Raw genomic sequence first — 26,890 nt, 5'->3', positions numbered from 1 at the left:
TTGCGTGTGGATGAACAGCCAAACCGCGTAGAAAAAGCTGCGGTTTTGAAAATACCCGTGTTCGTGTGGACAGGGCCATAGTCAAAGTGTGTCTTATGTCTGTGATTAAGGGCAGCACCAGTGTCTCAGTGGGAAACACTGTCTCCTCACAGCAAGAAGATCCTGGATTGAATCCCACGATTCTCTCACGATCCAAAGATGCGTGAATTACAGATGCTAAGTTGTCTAAAGTGTCTAAAGGTGTGAGCTAAGATTCTTTTATTTTCATGATTTCTGGACAAACACACACTGTCTGTGAGTTGCTTTGCAATTACAAATGGAAAATGTGTCCACAATGAGCACATTTGAACTAGTTTTTAACCTTGAGGTTCCATGAACGTCTATATCGGACGTGCAGAACACGTCAAAAACAGACGTCATAAAAACTTTCATTCTGGCTCCTCAGTGGACGTCTTTTCAACGTACGCCTCTAGGGGCAAAGACATTGAAAAGACGTCTTTTGGACATAACTTTGCTCAGTGGGCAGGGCCCGTATTTATCAAGCTTCTCAAAGTGCCATTTTAGTCTTAAGTGCTGAGAATTCATGAAATTTACTCCAACTTTCAAACTTAAGTATAAAAGCAAGTTATCAAATTTCTTAAAGCTAAGAATCATTCTTACTCTCCCAGTCATTTAAGACAGCTCGAGAGGTCTCTCAAGTGGTTAGGAGTTGCCAGTATAGGGGCTTGTGATGGAACTGAGGAGACAGAGACCAGCGCTAATCTTTCAGGAGAGGAAGGAATTTTTTTTTGTGTAATATTTGACGACAAGCGGTTTCAACTGAGCAAGCTTCTTTTTCAGCACTGGTTAATGTTGCCATTTATTAAAAAAAATATGGGGTTCCATATGTGCCAAAAATAAGTCGATTGCTTAGTGCTTTGTACTATACATTTGTCCTTGTCAACAGTCATTGCTTACTTATGGGTTCTATATGTGCCAAAAATAAGTCGATTGCTTTTTAAAATCATAATCATAATCATAAATAAGTCGATTTTTTTTTAATCATTGTTTTTTATAAAAACATGGCTCTGTTTAGGACATTACCTGTAAGTGGTTCTAAAGCACTTCTCATAATACACTTTTATACTACGGGCCATTGAATGCTTGAATCTGATTGGCTGATGAACGTTCTGAGGTGTGCAATTATTTTCTGGGAGATGCACAGCGAACGTAGTTCCAGGCAGCTCTTGACCGCATTACAGTTCCATATCACTTCGCATAGTTAACTGTAATAACAGACTAAAAAACAACAATATGACAGACGATTTTCCTAAAGTAAATCTTAATATTTACGGTGAATATAAAATGTTCAACAACTGGGCGGCAGCAGTATTAGACAGTCCAGATGAAAACCAACAGACGGAAGCGGACACCAAAGGCAAGCTTTTCTGTCTCATTACTGAAATCACACACACTCGCACTCGCACTCGCACTACAGTTTGCACAAAAAGGTGTCAGCGCTGCCCTGACGATTTGATCAGTTAGCCTATATAGTGGAGCAACTTAAAGGCTACACGTGACATTTTTTCACTAGCGAGGTAATAACAGCGCTGTTTAGAGACGCACAGAGGTAGCCTAATTCACACAAGCTCTCTCTCGCTCTCTCTCTCTCTCTCTCTCTCTCTCTCTCTCTCATTCTCTCTCTCTCATTCATTCTCTCTCTCATTGTAATAACTTTATTAATAACTGCAGTAGAATGCTATCAACGGCTCAAGCCTTCGTTAACAGCTTTAAAATGACGTTTTGGAACTAGCAAAAGAGCCGTTGGATGAGACGCGGAAGAAATAGTCCTACTCACAATAGCGATTTAAGTACAAAAACCGGACGAATCCCTTTAAATATATCTTCGGATCGATGTCTTGAGGTGTGGTAACCGTAGTATAAGCGGAATAATTGACTCCGGGGCGTTCAATTATTAGAATAATACATTTACATTTACATTTATGCATTTGGCAGACGCTTTTATCCAAGCGTCTGCCAAAGAATGTTGAAGAATGTTGTTAACCAGGCAGTTGACGGTACCCATCGACTTCCATAGCAGGAAAAAAAAAAAATACTCTGGAAGTCAATGGCTACCGACAACTGTCTGGTTACCAACATTCTTCAACACATCATCTTTTGTGTTCAGCAGAAGAAAGAAACTCATACAGGTTTGGAACAACTTGAACCATTTTTGGGTGAATGCATTTGGCAGATGCACAAGAGCATCTCTTGAGCACCCGAGGTGTAACGGCCACTCCGCTTCGCGTCGTGACCGCATCACCACCTCGGGTGTGCATTATTGTTCTAATAATTGAACGGCCCGTCGTCAATTATTCCTTACATATGGTTAGGGATAGTTCACCCAAAAATGGTTCAAGTTGTTCCAAACCTGTATGAGTTTCTTTCTTCTGCTGAACACAAAAGATGATGTGTTGAAGAATGTTGGTAACCAGACAGTTGTCGGTAGCCATTGACTTCCAGAGTATTTTTTTTTTTTCCTGCTAAGGAAGTCGATGGGTACCGTCAACTGCCTGGTTAACAACATTCTTCAACCCATCTTCTTTTGTATTCAGCAGAAGAAAGAAACTCATAAAGTTTTGGAACAACTTGAACAATTTTTGGGTGAACTATCCCTTTAATTGTTTTTAGGTGGCTCTTTTATGGGCATATGCACTGTTTTTATATTTCTTTTAATAAATATATTAGTGGCTCAGTTTTGAGCATAATGCAGTGCAAAGACAATTTGCAAAAATACTGTTTGGATGTTAAGTGTGTCAGTAAATGACTGAAATGGATGTTAAGTGTCAGTAAATGTAAATTTCATTTTGTACAACAAATGTGAGCAGTTTGTAATGATTTCAAACTAAGTTTGTAATATGGAAAATGAATAAATGTTAATAAATATTTCTAAAGCAATTTGTGTCTTGTATGATTGACCTAGTGAAATTAAGTTGATAAAATGTAATAATTTAAGTTTGAAAAAAGTAATTTTTTTAGGTGTTACAAATTGAAGTAATTTTTTTTAAGTTAATCCAACTAGGAAAAATTCATACATTTTAAGTTGGAATGCAGTAAAATTAAGTTAGACTAATGTAAATAATAGGATTGAATACACTCAAATAATATAAGTGTGATTGACCTAGTGAAATTAAGTTGATAAAATGTGATATTTTAAGTTGAGAAAACCTAATTTGTTTAGGTGTTACCAATTGTAGTAATTTTAAGTTGATCCAACTGTTCACTTTTTACAGTGCACTCTCAGAAAAAAAAGGTACAGTGGAGGTACAATTTTGTTCCTTGGAGAACAAATATGTATAACTGTACCTTAAAAGGTGCACAATTGGTCCTTAGGGTTCAATTATACCATTGTTTTCCTCTACTTAGAGCAGGGGTAGACAAGTTCGGTCCTAGAGAGTCACTGTCCTGCTGAGTTTGACTCCAACCCTGAAAGACATCTATAGAAGCTCTTATTGAGAATTAACAGAGGTGTTCGTGTTTAATTTGAAACTTCTTTTTTTTTTGAGTGTTAGATGAAATCAACTGAAGATAAAATAAGACATTAAATAAAGACAGAAATAAAGTCAGTCTGGTTAGTAATGTGTGAAGCAGCAACAGGGTCAGCCCCACCTCTTCACTAAGATAAAAGTTTTTGTATTTTCCTTGCTCAGAGTTCCTCTCAGATCGGTCCCGAATAGCTCTTAAGCTAAGACTCCTACGTAAAAGTTTTTAAGCTAAATTAGGAGTTTTCTGAGAGGACTCTTAGAATCTTTATGAATACGGGCCCTGATGATTTAGTCATCAACAAGGAGCTGACAACACCAGAAGTCACTTTATCTTTGCTTTCTCAGCCATAACTATTGTGTTTCACACACACAGTAATGTCATCCAAAGAAAAACTAACACAAGTACAGGGACCAAGAGCCCAACTAAAGCAAACGCTTCCCACCACAATGGTGACTTCAAATGAAACATAAACATCAAAATCTAAACCTCTGTTCATTCTCAGTAAGAGCTTCTTTAGACGTCTGTGAGTTGCTTTGCAATTACAAATGGAAAATATGTCCACAATGAGCACATTTGAACTATTTTTTAACCTTGAGGTTCCATGAACGTCTATATCGGACGTGCAGAACACGTCAAAAACAGACGTCATAAAAACTTTCATTCTGGCTCCTCAGTGGACGTCTTTTCAACGTACGCCTCTAGGGGCAAAGACATTGAAAAGACGTCTTTTGGACATAACTTTGCTCAGTGGGTAGCTTTTTAGTTTTGATTGTCACCGTTGTTGTGAATCATATGCAAAATCTTGATGTCTGTGTGTGACTATGTTAAATATTTGCTCAAAACGCTGTGTGCACACTCTGCAATCCAACTTCTTTATAATTTACTTTAATTTATCATCCTTCAGGACAAAGGATCAGTTTTTGCTATTGGTGCCAATACAGTAGATTCTCAAGCTTATAGTGGATATAATAAATGACTATTTGCCAAAAAAAAAAACACTAAACTTAAAAAAACATCATCAGATGCTCGCTTTCTGCTTTTGTCATCAACAAGGAGTTGACAACACCTAATGTCACTTTGTCTTTGCTTTCTCAGCCACAACTATCATGTTTCACACATACAGTTACAGTAGCCAAAGAAAAGCTAACTCAAGGACAGGGACCAAGAGCCCAACTAAAGCAAACGCTTCCCACCACAATGGTGACTTCAAATGAAACATAAATATCAACATCTAAAGCTCTGTTAATTCTCAGTAAGAGCTTCTGTAGACGTCTGACAGAAATAGTCAAAGTGTGTCTTATGTCTGTGATTAAGGGCAGCACCAGTGTCTCAGTGGGAAACACTGTCTCCTCCACAGTAAAATCCCCAGAGTTAAATTAACACTGCTCAGAGAACATTTGGTCCCACTCTACAGAGTGTTAAAGTAACACTGAATCAGTGTTAAAGTTAATGAGATAATTAAGAGATTAATTAAGTGATAATTGACCATTAGTGGTGAACACTTGATGATAATGAGTAGAATCACTGAAGGAAAGAGAAAAAGAAAAACACAAGAACTACGACTGACTATTAAAAAGACATTCAATCTCTGAAGATCTCAGCAGAGGAGGATTAAACAACTCCACAAACAGCATTACCAGCTTCACACATTACTAACCAGACAGACTTTATTTCTATCAGATGACTACAGAAGCTCTTATTGAGGTTTAGATGTTGATGTTTTATTGAAAATTAAAGTTGTTTGAAGTTACCATTATTGTGATTAGTGTTTGCTTTAATTGAGCTCTTGACCCTTGACTTGCCAACATAAGTTTTTCTCTGGCTGCTGTAACTGTTCGTTACGGTGAAAATGGCAAGAAAATCTTGACGCTTGTTGTTTATGATACAGTTGTTATCATCATATATTGCCTTATTTGCTGATCCCCTGAAAGTCATTGATTATAGGAGCATTGTGATTCTAGGGCAGAAGATCCAGCAATGGTTCCATCAGAGTTCCATCAGAGAAACTAAACAATTATCAAAAAAATTTTACGTAAGATTTGTACTGCGGTTTAATAACACATCACACAATAAGCACTTCTAACTCCTGCGAGTTTTACTCACACACACATATCAAGAATCTGCCTATGAATCTCAACAATGGTGACATGCTTCATGCCACAATGCATTCTGGGTGCATCACGCAAAACTCATCTATGGCACCCAGAATGCATTGCGGCATGAAGCATGTCACCATTGTTGAGATTCATAGGCAGATTCTTGATGTCTGTGTGTGAGTTCATCTCGCAGGAGATAGAAACGATTAGTGTACAATCGGTTGCAAAACTTATTCAGCTTTTCTGATTTAAACATCATGGAGCAGCCGACAGCATCTGATTGTGTTTACTCTTGCTATAGCAAACTCAGTTACAGCAGCCAGAGAAACACTAATGTTAAAAAGTCATCAAACTGCCCAACTAAAGAAAACACTGATCACCATGATGGTCACATTAAAAACTAACAATTTTCAAAACAAAATCAAACAAAACATTTGTTAATTCTCAATAAGAGACGTCTGACAGAAATAAAGTCAGTCTGGTTAGTAATGTGTGAAGCTGGTAATGCTGTTTGTGGAGTTGTTTAATCCTCCTCTGCTGAGATCTTCAGAGATTTAATGTCTTTTTTATAGTCAGTCGTAGTTCTTGTGTTTTTCTTTTTCTCTTTCCTTCAGTGATTCTACTCATTATCATCAGGTTTTCATCACTAATGGCCAATCATCACTTAATTAATCTCTCAATTATCTCATTAACTTTAACACTGATTCAGTGTTACTTTAACACTCTGTAGAGTGGGACCAAATGTTCTCTGAGCAGTGTTAATTTAACTCTGGGGATTTTACTGTGTCACAGCAAGAAGATCCTGGATTGAATCCCACGATTCTCTCACGATCCAAAGATGTGTGAATTACAGATGCTAAGTTGTCTAAAGTGTCTAAAGGTGTGAGCTAAGTTTCTTTTATTCTCATGATTTCTGGACAACACACACTGTCTGTGAGTTGCTTTGCAATTAAAAATGGAAAATATGTCCACAATGAGCACATTACTAGTTTTTAACCTTGAGGTTCCATGAACGTCTATATCAGACGTGCAGAACACGTCAAAAACAGACGTTATAAAAACTTTCATTCTGGCTCCTCAGTGGACGTCTTTTCAACGTACGCCTCTAGGGGCAAAGACATTGAAAAGATGTCTTATGGACAAAACTTTGCTCAGTGTGTACCTTTGGTCATATGACATTTAAAACTGAATCAACATTTTACATTTCAAACCTATTCATATATGACAAAGCACTGACACACTTAGATTATAACACCAAGTAAAGATTGGAAGATCACGGCCCAAAAACAAAAAGTAGTTCTACAAGTTTTTTTGCTTTCAGGTGTCAAAATGCAGCCAATGTGTGACGCTGTCAGATTTTTTTTTTTTTACAGTGTGAGGCAGTATAGACACACTTCCTGTGTCAGGTTCACACAGACAAAGACAGAGGGACTTTGAACAACAAAAATAAACTGCGAGAGATATAATGGCATCAGCATATAAAGGTCAGTCTAAATTAATGAGCCTAATGTGATACAGCTAGTTTAATACCATACTGAGAAATTAATCATATACTCTGCTTTTTGATGCTGGTGGTTGACAGACAGCAATAAATAGTAAATCAGAAAGTATAGTGAAGATGATCTGCATTAGTATTTAGTCGCCATTTTACACCTTTACACCCTTATATAAAATATATTTGAATACAAGAGTATCACGATTAAAATACAGTATGATGTTATCAAAATAGTGAGGTGTTTTTTGTCTTCTATGTCAAGTTTGACTCACCTTACACAAAAGGAATGTGACAGCCTGTTGCTCAAAACTTTATTGTACCATCATTCACAGTGTTTGTATACATCAGTTCTGACAATGTTAACTAACCTGAAGAGCTAAAAAAAAAACCATCAATATTAAATTTATTCAGAACTTACATATTATTACATATTTTATATTTCTGGTGTTTAAAGGGATTCAGTAACTAGGGTGCTGTTCATCCATGTGACCACTAGATGACCACAACATACACTGTGTTGAAATGCTTTGAGCAATGATGGGAAACAGATAAAGGGTTAGTTCACCCAAAAATTTAAATTAGCCCATGGTTTACTCACCCTGAAGTATGGGGTGGGAATCTCTAGGCACCTCACGATTCGATTCGATTACGATTCAGAGGGCTGCGATGCGATTATAAAACGATTATTGATGCATCTTTTTTTCTATACAGATTTTCTATTTTCTCACTTGGTACTTTTAAAGCAAAGTATTTGTAATGACCCATAATGAATTAACTTCCAATGTCTTTTATTAATAAAACAAATGTAAGTGATTTTACAAGTCAACAGGAAGGTTACATTAGCCAGAATATGTCCCAACATTGCAAAAAACCAACAGGAAAATAAAAACTTGAAGTAAATGAATACAGACTTCAGCATATTCTAAATCACGAACATTTAAAGTATTAACACCCTCCTGTTATGTGCAATGAGCAATATAATCCTTCAGACAATAAAATAAACATTTTGCTGTACCAAAATCACAGCTTTAATACAAAAATATCAAATTCTGTACTAGCAGCTCTCACACAAAAGTAGTGCTTGTGGACTTTAGTATATTCTGAATAACGAGTAACATACAGCTGCTCTTATACACAAATAAATAATAGAGTCTAAGACTTATGACTTAAAACACAGACAATTTTTTGCTATATACCACAATCGAAAACAGCTTTTATGAAATGAACATCTGAACACTAAATGGGTTAGTTCACCCAAAAATGTAAAATTCTGTCATTAATGTCTTACCCTCATGTCGTTGGACACCCGTCAGACCTCTGTTCATCTTTGGAACAAAAATGAAGATGTTTTCGTGCAAATCCGATGGCTCAGGAAGGCCTCCATTGGCACATAAAAGCCACTAAAGACATCGTTACAAAGTCCATCTCACTACAGTGGTTCTACAATAACTTTATAAAGCGACGAGAATAGTTTTTGTTTTGAAAAAAGCCCTAAATAACGACTTATATAGTGATGACCGAATTCAAAACACGGCATCATGAAGCTTCGAAATGTTATGAATCAGTGAGTCGAATCATGATTCGGATCACGTGTCAAACCGCCAAACTGCTGAAATCACGTGATTTTGCCGTTCCAAACCGCTGAATCGACTCACTTCTTGTCACTTCATAAAGTTATTGTAGAACCACTGTTGTGAGATGGACTTTGTAACGACGACTTTAGTACCTTTTATGGGTCTTAAGAGTGTACTGTGCCATTGAGCCAATGGAGGCCTTTCTGAGCCATCAGATTACAACTAAAATATCTTAATTTGTGTTCTGAAGATGAACGGTGGTCTTACGGGTGTCGAACGACATGAGGGGAAGTAATTAATGACAGAATTTTAATTTTTGGGTGAACTAACCCTTTAACATCTGCAGAGAGTACGGACGCAAATCCTTGACCATCAAATTTGCGATAGAGTTTGTGGTCCTCTGGTTGGCAGCGACTAACGTTACCGGTACAACCGAGCATTGGAAACTTGTTATATGGTTTCTCATGTTTGGAAAATATTTTAGTTTAGTTTGACACAATTTCATATAGTTTAGCTCGTGTCCAGGTCATTTTCCCCTTCAACTTCATAGAAGCCGAAGTGCTTCCATACGTTAACTTTTAATGCAGAGGGTGCCGGTGGGATTTCTCGCTCAGCCATCATGCGTCTCTATACGTGCACGCCACAGACGGTCCGGGCGTTGCACTTTTGCACTTCAGAGTTGCGCCTTTTGCGTTCTGTCAACATTACGTTATCACCATTTAGAAAATCGATTTTTTTTGACATTTGTGAGTCGATTTAGAATTGTCCATGTCCAAATCGTGATGCATCTAAGAATCACATTTTCCCCCACCCTCACCCTTAAGTCATCCTAAGTGTGTATGACATTCTTCTTTCAGACGAACACAATCTGAGTTATATTTAAAAATGTCCTGGCTCTTCCAAGCTTTATAATGGCAGTGAATGGTAACTTAGATTTTGAAGCCCAAAAAAGTGCATCCATCCATCATAGAAGTAATCCACACGGCTCTGGGGGGTTAATACAGGCCTTCTGAAGCGAAGCCATGGGTTTTTGTAAAATAAATGTCCATATTTATAACTTTATAAACTGTAATTACTGGCTTCAGCTAACGGCCATACACGTGTTCACGAGAGAGTCGAGTTCCAGCGGAGGGGTGACGTCTGACCTGACATACACTCTAAGAAAAAAAGGTACAGTGGAGGTAAAATTTTGTTCCTTGGGTTCCTTTAAAGGTACACAATTGGTCCTAAGGGTACAATTATACCATTGTTTTCCTCTACTTAGAGCAGGGGTAGACAAGTTCGGTCCTAGAGAGTCACTGTCCTGCAGAGGTTGACTCCAACCCTGAAAGACATCTATAGAAGCTCTTATTGAGAATTAACAAAGGTTTAGATGTTGATGTTTTAGTGAAAATATTTGGTCACCGTTATGGTAAATCCAACGTTTGTTTGACGTCAAGCTCCAGCGTTGGGCAGACGTTGAATTCTGGTTGGAATAAACCCCCCCCCCCCCCCAAAAAAAGGTGGACTTATTACCAGCTTCACTTATTACTAACCAGATTGACATTATTTCTGTCATCTACAGATCCAGGCATCCATCTACAGAAGTTCTTATTGAGAATTAACAGAGGTTTAGATGTTAATGTTGTGTTGGCAAGTCAGTTACCATTATGGTGATTAGTGTTTCATTTAATTGAACAGTTTGACTCTTGGCTGGTTATGTGAGTTTGTGGATAATATTACAGTGTTAACAAAACATGATCAGTCCAAATCAAAAATCCAAATCCAAAATTATCATGAATTTTTTTATGGCCTAAAACAGTGGTTCTTAACTCCAGTCCTGGGAACCCACTGCCCTGCAGATTTTGTGTCTCTCTTATCTGACACACTCAGTTCAGTTCATGGAGCTCTCTCCTAACGAGCTGATGATCAGAATCAGGTGCCTTAAATAAGGTAGACATACAAAATGTGCAGAGCAGTGGGTCCCCAGGACTGGAGTTGAGAACCACTGGCCTAAACTCATCACTGACTAAAAATGGTAATAAATAGTATTAACCAACAATACTTTCTTGTCGAAGATCAGACATTATGAACTCTGACTTTTAAATACATTCTAGGAGAATAAGTTTACACGCACACAGATATCAAGAATCAGCATAGAGTCTCAACAATGGTGTCATATTTAATACTGCAATGCATGCTGGGTGCCATTAGTTTTATACTGTGGTGGCTTAGTAGGGTTGGAGTTAAACTCTGCAGGACATCAGCTCTCTAGGACTGAGCTTGAAATACTGATCATGAATTATAGGTCTAAAACGAGAATTTACAAAGAAAAATGTTGGAGGAAGGTCACCCTTCCCACCGGAACTCGACTCTCCCGTGAACGTGCGGATGGCCTTTACTGGAAATCAGTAATTACAGTTTATAAAGTTATAAATATGGATATTTTTTCTTAAAAAAAAACATTGATTCACTTCAGAAGGCCTTTATTAACCCTCTGGAGCCATGTGGAGCACTTTTATGAAGGGTGGATGCACTTTTTGGGGCTTCAAAATCTCAGCCTCGATTCGCTGTCATGATAAATCTTAGAAGAGTCAGGATATTTTTTTATATAACTCTGATTGTGTTTGGCTGAAAGAAGAAAGTCCTATACACCTAGGATGGCTTGAGGGTGAGTACATTTTTGAGATAATTTCATTTTGGGTGAACTAACCCTTTAGTCATATTTTGTGGCTATTGGAGTTTTTGGTGAGCTTGAATCAATAAAATAAACATGATAATGCATTACATAAAATGAGTTAAAAGTAAAAACAGCACACCAAATAATAGCATATGTGATAGATAGATATATTGGCATGATGTTAGTTTTAGTTTATCCAGCTATAGTTGGTTGGCTATTAACTAGCTAGTTAGTTATCTAGTTAGTTTCTATAGTTAACTAGTAAGCTTGTTTGTTGATTGGCTTGTTAATTAGATAGCTAGTTAACAAGTTAGTTGACTTGCTAACTAACTTTTTAACTAGCTATTAACTACATAGCTAGTTTTTAGCTAGGTAGCAACTTAGTTAGTTAGCAGGTTAGTTGGCTAGTTACTAATTAGCTAGTTAGTTGGTTGCTTGGATAGTTAAATAACTATCTAGCTAGAGTGGCATGGTGTTAGTTAATTAGATAGCTAGTTAAGTACTTAGTTAAATAGTTAGCTGGTTAACTAATTAGCTAACCAGTTGGTTGGATAGTTAACTAGCTAGCTAGATAGTTTGTTTTAGTCTTGCCAGCTCGTTCATTGGTTGGTCAGTTAACTGGCTAGTATAGTTTTTTAGTTAGTTGTTAGCTATTTTTAGTTTAACCATCCCTTTTGTGAACAATGGTGCAGGTAAATGTTATAAAGCACTAGATGAATGAACAATTTGCATTGGTGCTCAAGTTGTACTGAGATACTGAGCACAACAGGTTGATAAAATCTATACAGTCACAAAAGTCACATCTCAGCATATGAGTGAATAAATGGTCTGGTAAAATAGCAAAAAATACATAGGGCATCACAGAAGCATTTATAAATCATCTAGAGCTCCAGCTAATGACATAATCTGTTTGGCAGGTGATCCACATGATCTGAGGATTGTGCTGCTGGGAGTCTCTGGAGCTGGAAAGAGTTCAATAGGAAATGCAATACTGGGCCGAGAGGTGTTTAAAGAGAGCAGAACCAGAGAGAGTGAGATACAGAGAGGAAGAGTAGAAGACAGAAACATCTCCATCATCGACACTCCAGGATTCTTCAACACTCAACTGACTGATGAAGAGATGAAGCAGCAGATGATGAAGAGTCTGTTTCTCTCTGATCCTGGTCCACACGTCTTCCTGCTCATCGTCAACCTGGAGAACTTCAGAGAGGAGAAGAGGAACATTGTGGAAAAGTTTCTGGAGATCTTTGGAGCTCAAGCTTTGAAGTTCACAATGGTGCTGTTTACTGGACAAGAAAAAATGTCAAAGAAAGAAAGGGTGACCTTTAAATTTAGTGGAACATTTCAGGATCTAGTCAGCCACTGCAGGAATAATTACCATGTGATCAACAGCAAAACTGTGATTGATCAAACTAACATCACAACAATTCTTGACATGATTAATGAAATCAAACAGAATAATGGCCCGAATTACGAAATTTACTTTAAGTATCTAATAAAGAGCAGAAAAGAAAAGAAAAAACAAGAGGAAGAAAAGGACAGAAAGAAAGAGCAAGAGACACAGCAAATAAAAACAGTTCAGGAAAAAAATAAACTGCATACATTAAAGGAAAGGGACACAGCAAATGTTGTGACTGAAAAGAAAGATTTTATTTCTCATGTGACAAAAAACACTGAGAGAACACAAGACAGATGGTCTAGAGTTCCACAAAAAAGCAAGAACGATGAAGAGGAGGTGGTCAAACAATCAGTAAAATCACTGAGAAGCTCAATCAAAAAAACAGGAGAAAATATAGGCCAGAAACCGGAAAATTGCTGGAAAAAAAGTGGAACAGGACTTTTGGTCCAGAAGAAACAACCGACAGCGACAGAACAACAATCAACCCCGACAGGTGAGAACATGCATTTTATTACACTTTTCACAAAAATCATGACACATTTCTTGAAATATATATATTTTTTATCTTATCTTTTTTTTTTTCTGCTCTAAAACTGTCTGGGCCTCAGTCTCAGAGTCCATACAGCACAGAAACATGAAACTTGGTGAGAGCACAGATCTCAGGATCGTGATGGTTGGTAAAACCGGAGCTGGAAAGAGCGCATCAGGAAACACCATCCTGGGAAGAAAGGCTTTTAAAGAAGAACTTTTTTCTGAATCTGTGACTAAGAAATGTCAACAACAACAACAGCAGACGGTAGACGGTCGAATCATCTCAGTGATCGACACTCCAGGACTGTTTGATACAAAAATCAGTGAAGCAAAACTGAAGGATGAGATTGAGAAGTGTGTCCACATGTCTGTTCCTGGTCCTCATGCGTTTCTTCTGGTCATCAGACTGGACGTGAAATACACTGAGGAGGAGAAACACACTGTGAAGTTGATCCAGAAGAACTTTGGAGAAGATGCTGCTTGTTACACCATCGTTCTGTTCACTAGAGGAGATCAGTTAGATAAACCTATAGAGGAGTTTCTGACCAAACACAAGCAGATAAACGAGCTAGTCAAACAGTGTAAAGGTGGTTATCATGTGTTCGATAACAAAGATGAAGAAAATCGAACACAGGTCACTGAACTGCTGGAGAAGATAAAGATCATGGTGATGAAGAATGGAGGAGAGCATTACACAAATGAGATGTACAAGGAAGCTCAGAGGAAAATAGAGGAAGAAGAGAAGAAGCAGAGAGAGGAAGAAGAGAGAAAGAAGTTGGAAGAGGAGGAAAAAATAAAGGAGGATGAAAGAATGAGGCTGTGGAACAATTTCACAGAGACAGTCTTACTGGGAGCAGGTATAGTAGGAGCAGGAGTAGGAGGTGCAGCACTGGCCGCTACTGGTGGAGCGTCACTACGTTCAGCTTTACTCTCAGGAGCAATGGCTGCTGGATGTGCATTACTGGCCTCTGCTGGACTGACACTAGTTGAATCTTTAATCATAGGAGCAGTAGCTGTTGGGAGTGCTGGACTGCTCTTTTCTATATGTGGACTGCCCCTACCTCGAGCTTTGATTAAAAGAGGAATAGCAGCAGCCATCTCAAAATTCCAAATTTCAGTTTCACTTAGAGACTCTTACACTTAAAATTGAACCAGCAGAGCATTACTTACTGTAGTTTTATTTTACTGATTCCATCATGAATGGTATGTAAATCATAAAGAGAATATAATAATGTTACTCCATTTAATTGAACACATGATGATTAGATAAAATATAAATAATATATTATGTTCTGGTAAAATCTGTAAATATGGCACACCAAAAGTGACTACAATTTGAATGTATTATGTTGACAATAGATGGGAATGCAAGTAAGTAAGCTGTGGATTATCCCATTTGCCACACAGCAAAAACACCAGTGTTAAATTAACTCTCTTGGGAGTATATGTGAGACCACACTCAAGAGTGTTAAAGTGTTAAAATAAGAGTGCTAAAGTAACACTGAAGCAGTGTTAAAGTTAATGAGATAATTAAGTGATTAATTGAGTGATGATTGGCCATTAGTGATGAACACCTGATGATAACAAGCAGAATCGCCAAATGATAACACCACAATTCTTAAGTCACCATTATGGTGATCAGTGTTTGATTTAGTTTGGATCTTGACCCTTGCCATTTAACACATCAGATTTTGGTTTGATTGCTTTAACAGCCAGACAAGTAAAGAGTAAAAGATGATCAGGTGGTTTTAGTTATGTTTTGACATAGTCATCAATTGAGCTGATTCATTGATTATCTCCTTATATATTAGTTATGTTCATACCAGTTTTGTGATTCCAATGTATAAAATCAAGCATTTTCAACTTTTATCCAAAGGTTTTCTTAAAAGTTTTGATCAAAAAACCAACCCGCCAAAAAAAAATTTTCACACACATCAAGAATCAGCCTGAGAATCTCAACAGTGGTGACCATCAAAAAGCATGTTGCAGTGCATTCTGGGAGCCATCAATCAAAATTCTTCCATGACTCCCATTATTCATTGCTTCATGAATAAATTATGAGCTTTACGAGCTGTTTGTCACCATTGTTGAAAATCCTACACTGATTCTTGATTTGCGTGTGCCTAAACAGATTTTTTTTTATCGGAACAATTTTTATGAAATCCTTAGAATTATATTGAACATGCTGGATCTTATGTTATAATCAACAAGATAAACCCAACTCAGAGACTAGGCTCTAAATGAAGTTAGTGAATCAGGTCAAGTAATGACGATGTCAAAACATCACCAACACCAAGCACTTAGCTTTTGTCATTGCTTGTCTGGCTGTTACAACTCAGTTACAGTACCAAACAAAATATAATATTAAAAAGTCAAGGGTCAAAAAGTAAAGCAAACACTATTCACCATAATGGTGACTGCATTTAAAAAAAAATTCTCATTTGGTGATTCTGCTTATTATCATCAGGTGTTCATCACTAATGGCCAATCATCACTCAATTAATCACTTAATTATCTCATTAACTTTAACACTCTTATTTTAACACTTTAACACTCTTGATTGTGGTCTCACATATACTCCCAGGAGAGTTAATTTAACTCTGGAGTTTTTGCTGTGCAGCATTGACAACTTAAAGCTGTTATGGATGTTTGCAGGGCAATATTTGACCGGAAGGGTAAAACTGACGGTCATTTTCTTCAGTTACAGCTCATTAGATCTAGCATTCTGCCTTCTTTGAATCAGACACAGAGATTACATTTTTTTGAATGAATATTCCAACAATGATTCTAACCAGTGTCAGGCATGCTACTTTAAAAAAAGTAATTAGTTATAGTTACTAGTTACTTCTTACAAATAGTAACTGAGTTAGTAACTGAGTTACATCATCATAAAAGTAACTATTTAACAGGGAAAGTAACTACTGTGTTACTTTTTGTTTCAAATGTTCAATTGTGTCAAATAACTTGGATGCCCCCAATATTAAATATGTTACATTTATGAATTGGACACTAAGTAGAATAAATTATTATTATAAAACATTGTACATTAATGTACACTATTGTAATGTTGCTGTGGGACAAGGTAACAGACACCTATCAAATTCAATACATTATTGTCAATATTATCAGTACTACTCCTTTGGTAGTGGAGCTCACGTTATCACTTTTTAGCCACTAATTTTGTGGCGGCATGTGATGATGTGAGGTGCTTCGTTAGATTAGAATTATGTGCCACCGATGTGGAGAGACTCTTTCTTCCTGGGCATAATTTGCACGTTACATAAATATTCTTACCTTTCACCTCAACGAGAGAAAAGTAGCGCTTATACTTCCAGTTTGCGAAAGCTACCTTTGAAGTTGTTGGACTTGCCATAGCTCTGACTCCTCCTGGTCGTTGGTGTGTGTGACTGTGCATATGAGTGTGCATGTATGTGTGTGTGTGAACTCAACATAACAACCTCAACCTTGTCTCCCACCCACCAATCATCATCAGTTATGTGTACCAAAACACGCATGGCATGCACGCACGCCTGCACACACACACACCAGAGAAAAAAAAACATTGCAGGTCCGACTGACTGAGAGCCTGTTCGGATGAAAACCAAGTTAAGATTAATTGATTGGTGGCCATTTTGTCAAGAAAAAAAAAACATTTTTGAAGCTGGTCCATTCTTAATAGGCTTTTCCTCCACTTCTACAGTTTTCTTTCTCTAGTTGCATTCACTCATTTCCCAATGTGGCAGGGGGAATATATATATATATATAGCTGGGCTTAGACCCAGACAAATAGCAGACTACGCCACGATGGGACTTACACCCAAAGATTTAATGGTTTTTCGCTAACAAGACACTCAGGTTCGTGCAAGGATCAGCCAGAGACAGTGGTCAAGTACAAAAATAATATTTTAATTTCTCTTTTTACTTTTTATAAAAATGTACAACCCATGGAGCCATACACTCCAGAGTCACTCCAAACATTCAAGATTTCACAACAAACATAGTACGAATTTCACAGAGAATAGAATGTAATTGACACCAAATCAAATAACAAACACAGTATACTCTAATCACAATGTACACACACACACACACGAGGTGAAGCTAGGGCTGAAACTTACCAGTGGGAGGCTAGTGGCCCGAGCAATGATCGTCCATAACACAACACCCCACTCACACGTGATAAATTTCACACACACCGCAAGGGAAATGATCACATTTGGTGAACGCACCGCCACTGCACACACCAAGGGACCCACCACCACAAGGGGCACTGTTCCCACTGGCGGTCTTCAGCACCTAGACAAAAGACAAGCACGTGAAAATCAACCACAACCACACACAACAATTGCAAAACACTGTTAAACCCAAGATGGTACTAGGGTTAAAGATATGGATAGCAATTGAATCACAAAGCAAAATACAAATTAAACAAACAAACTATCATAGCCCAGCCAGCACAATGGGGCAAAAAAATGCCGTCTGGCTTAACGATCTTTGATCGGGGTAGACAAAACAAATCAATAATCAACCCAAATGAATCAGAATAATACTCATGTATATCAGCAGCAAACAAAAAGCCTCCCTACAAGAGTTTAAATAAACACACAAAACACTGAGCCTATAAAATATAGACCAAAATAATAACAGTTAATGGTGTCAGTCCATCCAACACTCCACACTTAAACCATGAAACTGGTCATATGATGCTGAATGAAACCAGTTCACGGTCTAACAGGAAGACCGAGCTCACCAGGAAGCTGCCGATTAATGTAAGCAAACCTCGGTTCCACTTATTCTAGGTCCCGGGTGAAAAAGGCAGCCACAGTTGTTGACATGATCCAATGATATACGTAAACAAATAGGAATAAAAAACGTAAGCAAAGCAGCAGGCGTTCGGCGCTGATGTCGCCCGCTGGCCGCTACACCCCGGCTATAAAGCCTCTCCTGAAATACAAAAAGTGTCTACTTGTAAACGCATCTCACCGTAACATTTATCTAATGATTATCGTAGTCACATACCTTTGTGAAACAGCATCCAGTCACGGCCCCAGGCTCTGGTCACCAATAACCGGGCACAACTTTAGCTGCTAACAGGGCTACTACAGCAACGGGGATTCTAAAATTAAAACATTCCCTATAAGCCCGTCATAAAGTTAAAAGAGTGGAAACAAAGAACCAGAGCTTTTCCTACCGGTAACGCTAGGATCGAATAGATGACCCAGGCAGACCAAAACAGACATCAGACAGATAGGCCGGCAGGTAAACAGGACAACAGTCGCGTGTCGATGACGTAACTTGTCAAACGAAAAGTCCCGATTTATATATAGGGACTCGACCATCGCGATTGGCTCACAGCACCGCAAATGAATTGCCATTTGGCCAGACAGCTGTAGCCTGCTACACCAAAGTCATCTTGAATGTTGAATTTTCAATACAACTGAAACATTTGAGTAACATCACATAATCTGACTTCATAAATTGATGTTGATTTTCCAAAAATGTTTTGGTTTGAACTCACCATTATGGTGATCAGTGTTCCATTTGGTTGGGTATTTGGAAACTTATTTAATGTTATTGTAGTGCTCTTCTAAAATCATAGTTTCAACGGAAGAGAAGTAATAAGGAATTATAGTTTGTCTAATGATCTGAAAAAATTGTATGGCTAACAGTAATATTATAAACTCATTGAGAAACTTTTAAAGGGGTTGACATTGCATGATCTCACATGTTGACTGGGATTTCGCTTGTGTGTGTTTAGCGCTGTAAGAATGTTACATTTAGGTCTGGAACAGAAGACCAGTTTTATGATTGTTTCTATAACAGTTTATGAGTGTCTATGTTAATATTTTTAGGTTTGAAAACTAAATGGTGTTACACAACACTATTACAATCCTTTAAACTAGTTGTGAAATCCTGACTCTGTAAACTTGCTGTCCATCATGCAGTTTGAAATGTAACAGTGCTTTAAATACAGAAATATTTTGGGTGTTGAATTAACACCGCTCGGTGTTCATATGGGAATCACCAGTAGGGTGTTAAAGTAACACTGATGCAGTGTTAGAGTTAATAAGATACTTAAGTGATTCATTGAGTGATGATTGTTTGATTATTGAAGACACCTGATGATAATGAGCAGAATCACTGAAGGACGGAGAAACACAAGAACTACAACTACTTTTGCCTTGTACTTGTATCTAACTACTTTAGATTAAATCAACTGAAGATAAAAGAAGACATTAAATCTCTCTTATTACAAACCAGACTGACTTTATTTCTGTCATTCATCTACAGTTCTTATTGAGAATTAACAGAGGTTTATATGTTGATGTTTTATTGAAAATGCGTGGTCACCGTTATGCTGATCAGTGTTTTATTTAGTTGGGCAGTTTGATTCTTAGCTTTTTATGTCAGTGTGTGGATCTTGTAATAGTATTAGAAATGCATAAATTGTTGAAATGGAAGCCTTAAACAAAATTTATCAAATGATATAGTTATCACCATAAAGCAAAATGGTTATTTAGTGAGTTCATATTCACCTTTAATACTTTCTTGCCACAGATCAGCATTCAGAATTTTCGTTTTTAAATACATTGTGAGTAAAATATTTAGACACACACACAGATATCAAGAATCAGCATATGAATCTCAATGGTGACATACTAAATGTTGCAATGCATGCTGGGAGCCATGAGTTTAATACTATGGTAGTACCCAGCATGCATTGCGGCATGAAGAATGTCACAATTGTTGAGATTCAAATGCTGATTCTTGATGTCAATGAATTTAAAAATCAAATTTCAGTATGTTTTATCTGTGGCAAGAAAGTCTTATTGGTGAATATTACACTTAAAGGGGTACTTCAGCGCTGGGAAGATGAATGTGTATTTAAACTGGGTCATTTATGTAGTAGAAATGTGAAATTATTTTTGAATTTGGTATCTTCTAGACTGAGAAAGACAACCACTCCCAGAATGCACTTGCTTCGCTGCCCCACGAGGCCACTCCCAAAGCCACGGCTACTGGTTACATCTCTTGCCCACCTCTTGCCCTCTTGTCCACCCCACCGTCGTTTTGATTTTCATAGTAATACAATTATTTCGTTCAGTTAGAGAATAGACACTACAATTACAAACTGAACGTGTCTTTTCAATAAAGTGTGGGTGAGCTGAACGATTTGTAAATCGTGTTGGTCCGGTTCGGGATCTTCCAACAAACGCCTTGTGAATTTGGTTTAACTGCTGCCATCTCTACGAAAGTGATCATCCTAGCAAGGTTTTGGCGGAGTCGGAGTGACTTTGTCGCCCGCGCACTTTCGCTTTAGTGGCCAAGAACGGAAAGTTGAATGACAGGTGACGAGAACCAATCAGATTGGATAAAATAACACGCATTCAATTCTGATTCGCCAGGGACGCAGCGACCTGCGTCCGGAGGAGGATCTTTAAGAACCAATTAGAGACCAGCTTCAGGTCACATGCTGCCCGTATATTTTTAGACTCAGATAGACATCCATTTGTCCGGCGTCCCTCACACATGAAACATATTGAAGAACATATAAAATAGTTAACCCATCAAAGCCAGTTGTTATTAAATGCTGAGGCTCTTACTAACAGCCAGCACATCGTATGAGTAAACAATTTTATTTTTATTTCACTTTTATTTCATTTTTGTATACATGTATGTTTCTGGAATTTTGATGGGGGCGGCGCCCCAGCGCCCTCTATTGACCAGCCGCCACTGATCTTGTTATCTGGACTCTCTGCCTGTTTTTGGACTACCCTTTTGCCTGTCACTCCTGCCTTGTCTGTTTGTTCATTTGTTTTTGTTTGGACTGCCTGCCTGTTTATTGACCCATTGCCTGTACATTGGATTACGTGTCTGGATTGTCCCTCTAATAAAGCATTTTGCATTTTGATCTCCAACCCAAAGTCTTGGAGCAGTACGTGACACCCTTGACCAGGGGTCTCCACACTCGGTCCTGGAGGGCCGCTGTCCTGCAGAGTTTAGCTCCAACCCCAATTAAACACACCTGAATCAGCTAATCAATGTCTAACTAGGGCAGGGGTGGGCAACTCCAGTCCTCGAGGGCCACTGTCCTGCAGAGTTTAGCTCCAACCCTGATAAAACTCACCTGCCTGTAGCCTTCTACACAGTAAAATCCCCAGTGTTAAATTAACACTGCTCAGAGCACATATGGTCCCACTCTACAGAGTGTTAAAGTAACACTGAATCAGTGTTAAAGTTAATGAGATAATTGAGAGATTAATTAAGTGATTATTGGCTATTAGTGATGAACACCTGATGATAATGAGCAAAATCACTGAAGAAAAGAGAAAAAAAGAAAAACACAAGAACTACGACTGACTATAAAAAAGACATTAAATCTCTGAAGATCTCAGCAGAGGAGGATTAAACAACTCCACAATCAGCATTACCAGCTTCACACATTACTAACCAGACTGACTTTATTTCTGTCAGATGTCTACAGAAGCTCTTATTGAGGTTTAGATGTTGATGTTTTATTGAAAATAAAAGTTGTTTGAAGTTACCATTATGGTGATTAGTGTTGCTTTAGTTGGGGTCTTGACCCTTGACTTGTCAGCATTTTTTTTCTATGGTTGCTGTAACTGTTTATTACGCTGAGAGCAGCAAAAGAAAATTCATGATGACAAGTTGATGACAGATGATGTTGGCTTGTTGTTGATGATACATTGTTATCATCATATAGTGCCTTATTTGCTGTTCTCCTGAGAGTCATTGATTATAGTAGCCTTGTGACTCTACACCAGAAGATCCAGCAATGTTTACTTCACATAAACTAAATGGTTATCAAAAAATGTGTACATAAGTTTTGTACTCCAGTTTAATAACACATCACATAATAAGCACTTCTAACTCCTGCAAGTTTTACTCACACATAGACATCAAGAATCAGCCTATGAATCTCAACAATGGTGACATGCTTCATGCCGCAATTAATTCTGGGTACGTCACGCAAAACTCATCTATGGCTCCCAGAATGCATTGTGGCATGAAGCATGTCACCATTGTTGAGATTCATAGGCTTATTCTTGATGTGTGTGCGTGAGTTACACTCGCAGGAGTTAGAAGTGATTTGTGTACAATCCATTTCAAAACAAATTCAGCTCTTCTGATTAAAACCCTGCTCGATCATTTCTAGAATCACAATAAAAAAAAGTTAATGGTATATTGCTCATACTAAAATAAATTCATATAAACTCATATAAAATCAATTAATTGAATTACTACACAATGATCATATTTTCATCATCGGGCAGCCGACAGCATCTGATTGTGTTTCCTCTTGCTTTTCTTGCCATAACAAACTCAGTTACAGCAGCCAGAGAAACACGAATATTAAAAAGTCACCAAACTGCCCAACTAAAGAAAACACTATTCACCATGATGGTCACATTAAGAACTAACAATTTTCTAAACAAAATCAAACAAAAAATCTGTTAATTCTCAATAAGGCTTCTGTAGACGTCTGACAGAAATAAAGTCAGTCTGGTTTGTAATGTGTGAAGCTGGTAATGCTGTTTGTGGAGTTGTTTAATCCTCCTCTGCTGAGATCCTCAGAGATTGAATGTCTTTTTTTATAGTCAGTCGTAGTTTTTGTGTTTTTCTTTTTTCTCTTTTCTTCAGTGATTCTGCTCATTATCATCAGGTGTTCATTACTAATGGTCAATCATCACTTAATTAATCTCTTAATTATCTCATTAACTTTAACACTGATTCAGTGTTACTTTAACACTCTGTAGAGTGGGACCATATGTGCTCTGAGCAGTGTTAATTTAACACTGGGGATTTTATTGTGTAGTAATCCAGGAGACATTGATTAGCTGGTTCACCTGTTTGATTAGGGTTGGAGCTAAACTCTGCAGGACAGTGGCCCTCGAGGACTGGAGTTGCCCATGCCTGAACTAGGGCCTTGTAAGACACTGATTAGCAGGTTCAGGTGTGTTTATTTGAGGTTGGAGCTAAACTCTGCAGGACAGCGGCCCTCCAGGACCGAGTGTGGAGACCCCTGCCCTTGACTGTCACCCCCCTTTTTCAGAAAAGACATGAAAATGCACTGTCCAAACTTAAATGGTTGTAATCTAAGAATGCTTTAGAATATAGAGTTTTACTCTAAAATCACTATAAAATCAGAGTCATATCTCTAACCAAGCTGTATTACAAATTTGAAGTTCCTACACTCTAAAAAGAGATGTGTTAAAAAACAACACACTGAGTGTGTTGATGGTATTTTGACACATGTTGTGTAGATATAACACACAATGTGTGTTAAATGTTACTCTGGATGAACAGCAGTGGGTGTTTTGGCAGCCAATCACATCATGCCTCTTTTTCAATGTCTTTTTCAAATGTTTTCTCCGCTTTTCACTTGTTATCACTGACCAGACTGACTTTATTTCTGTCAGACAGAAGCTCTTATTGAGATGAACAGGATTTGTGTTGATGATTCAGTGAATGTTTCATCTGAAGTCTCCAGAATCGTGATTAGTGGCTCCTTTATTTGAGCTCTTGACCCTTGACTCTTTCACATCAGTTTTACTCTGTTTGCTGTGACTGTGTGTTTATTATGCACACTTGAAGCAGCAGAACTACCCATGAGAAAACGACGATAAGAAGATAATGTTATCATCGCATACATTTGCTGAGCTCAGTCAAGTGTTTGATATCTCAAACTGTACTGTAAAAAATATTTTGCGCTGTTAATAATTATTTTATAATATTGTTGTCATTATCTGCACATTTGTTTTTAGATACACAGAGCACATAGGATGTTCTAGTCTATGGTGTCACACAGGCACACACACATATCAAGAATCAGCTCATGAATCTCAATAATGGTAACAAACCAAAAGCTTCATCCCGCAATGCATTCTGGGAGTCACCATAGTACAAAACTCATCCATGACTCCCAGCATGCACTTCAGGATGAAGCGTTTGTCACCATTGTTGCGATTCATGATCTGATTCTTGATGTGTGTGTTTGACGAGTATCTGCTGCAGCTCTAAACTTTCTGAAAACATTGAATTTGTATTTTTTTAAGAATTCATTCTGCACTGCTGGACATCATGGACTAACTTCACAAAACTTTTATAGCTAACAGCACATAAATAAAGTAAATGTATACCATCCATTTAATCATAAACTGGATCAGATCTTGAGATTATGACTTGATCAAGAAACTTCTGATCGTGATTTCTTTCCCGCCATAACAAACATATTTGATTAAAAGGCAGTTACAGCAGAAAGAGGAGAATTAAAAGACAAGTAAAGGGTCAAGAGCTCAAATAAAGGAGCCACTGATCACGATTCTGGTGACTTCAGATGAAACATTCAATGAACCATCAACATCTAAACCTCTGTTCATCTCAATAAGAGCTGGTGTGTGTAGATTCATGATGTCTAAAACATCCAGGTAATACAATAAACAGTCAAACACTCTTTATTAAACGTCAATGGACTAAACACAAGTTAACAATACGTGTCAGTGTTCATCCAAACACGAAGTAACATGTAACACACATCTGACACACGTTGTGTAACTATAACACATTATTGTGTAAAAGGTTTCAACACACTTCTGTGTAAGAGGAATAACACATTAGTTGAGTTACAGGTAACACGGAGATGTGTTAAAGAAAACGACACAGGTTGTGTTAAATTTTACGCAACATGTGTTGTCCCTGAGCACACACACTACATGTGTTAACATCTACACAACATGTGTCGTCCCTGAGCACACACACTACATGTGTTAAAATCTACACAACATGTGTTGTTCCTGAGCACACACACTACATGTGTTAAAATCTACACAAAATGTGTTGTCCCTGAACACACACACTACATGTGTTAAAATCTACACAAAATGTGTTGTCCCTGAGAACACACACACACAATATGTGTTAAAATCTACACAACTTGTGTTGTCCCTGAACACACACACTACATGTGTTAAAATCTACACAAAATGTGTTGTCCCTGAGCACACACACTACATGTGTTAAAATTAACACAACATGTGTCAATTTTTAACACATCTGGTTGTGTTGTTCTCAACACATCATATTATAAAGCGCGACACACACCATCATTGTGCATTGTATGCAGTGTTTATGTTCTCAAACAAACAGGCCTGAGTAAATAAAAGTTATTTATATAGAATGTTTTATCAGTTGCTACATTTTAATTTAATTCAAAGCGCAAACTCTGTCAACTGTTATCTCTTCATGATCTTTTATCAAAAGCAGCATCGATGTGGTGTTGAAGTGTGAATAATTGAGTTTATAGAGTCATAGAGTTTGAAACATTGTACTTTGTGTGCACATGCGTTCTGTACTCGACTACTGATTAAATGCTTAATAATTTAGTTTCACTTTATTTTTAAAATTACATCTGAGTATGTGATTACCTGACACAATTAGTGTGTTAAAATGACTTACACATTTATCGTGTTAAATTTGACACAACATGTGTTGTCCCTGAGCACACTCACTACATGTGTTAAAACTAACACAACATGTGTCATTTTTAACACATCTCTTTTTAGAGTGTATGACATTTTGTTTAGGTGCTGTATCAAAAATATCCACCAGGTGTCACCCACATTCCAGCTAGATATTTAACTTCATAATGTGTTAAATATGGATATTGTTCTTACACAAATGCATCGCTTCGCTTCAGAAGGCCTTTATTAACACCCGCAGTTATATGATGGATGGATGCACTTTTTAGGCTGCCATTATAAAGCTTGAAGAGTCAGGACTTTTTTAATATAACGTGTGTTCGATTGTGTTCGTCTGAAAGAAGAATGTCATATACATCTAGGATGACTTGAGGGAGTAAATCATGGGCTAATTTTCATTTTTGGGTGAACAAACCCTTTGAGGGGTTAAAGCTCAACAGTCTTTGATCTTTCAGTATTTTGCTACTTTTAAAGGGGACCTGTTTTGCTCCTTTTCCAAAAGATGTAATATATAAAGCCTGGTTCATACTCACTGTGTCCACACAAGCGCAAAGGTGCGTGCGGCAAAAAAGACGTCATCGGAGTGGGCGGTAGTGCGCATTGAGTGCTTGAGACCCCATTTCGCGTGGCAGCGTGCAGTGCATTTTTCGTAACTTTCAAACAAATAACGTACAACTTCCTGCTTCAAATTCAATCAATAACTAACTAATTTGATTTGCTTTAGGCAGCAGACATTTGCACTAAGTGAAAATACAATTTTCTTAGTGATAGATGATATTTACACCAAGTGCAAATAGCTGTAGATGTTAGGCGGAGCTAGTGTGAATAGCACTACCCAACAAGTGTGAATAGACACTGTTTACTTTATTACTGTTGTGCAGTCACAAATTAATGGGAGATTAAGTCAAAAATGACACCAAAATGAATACAAACGCCCACAAAATTCAATATATGATAGCAAAAAAGTAATTGTATGAAATCTACAGTACTTGTACTTGTATGAACAGTATGCACTAACAGTAATATTAACATTATTTGGTATGAAGGTTGATATAATTTTGTATTGTATATAATGTGTGTGCTCTGTGGTGACTAAGATCTTTAAAATTTG

General features: G+C 37.6%; 1 protein-coding gene and 1 long non-coding RNA gene across 2 annotated transcripts; one reads left to right on the top strand and one right to left on the bottom strand.

The window, feature by feature from the left end:
• Positions 1–7,031: 7,031 nt before the first annotated feature.
• LOC307124215 (GTPase IMAP family member 8-like) lies at positions 7,032–14,423 on the top strand (the record flags this gene model as incomplete). Its single annotated transcript, XM_079813261.1, has 3 exons — positions 7,032–7,105; positions 12,267–13,241; positions 13,357–14,423. Exons 1-3 carry the CDS (start codon positions 7,087–7,089, stop codon positions 14,421–14,423), a joined length of 2,061 nt encoding a protein of 686 aa, XP_079669387.1. The 5' UTR covers positions 7,032–7,086.
• A 2,741-nt stretch (positions 14,424–17,164) lies between these two features.
• On the bottom strand, positions 17,165–18,583 carry LOC307122986. Its single transcript, XR_013816115.1, has 3 exons — positions 18,471–18,583; positions 18,299–18,395; positions 17,165–18,223 (listed from the first exon to the last, which is right to left on the bottom strand). It is a non-coding gene; the product is annotated as an uncharacterized lncRNA (long non-coding RNA).
• Positions 18,584–26,890: the final 8,307 nt, after the last annotated feature.

The sequence above is a fragment of the Gobio gobio genome (assembly GCF_949357685.1).
Source record: "Gobio gobio genome assembly, chromosome: 3".
Classification (NCBI taxonomy): domain Eukaryota; kingdom Metazoa; phylum Chordata; class Actinopteri; order Cypriniformes; family Gobionidae; genus Gobio; species Gobio gobio.
The sequence above is the reverse complement of the archived record's forward strand: the minus strand, read 5'-3'. Positions and strand labels throughout refer to the sequence as shown.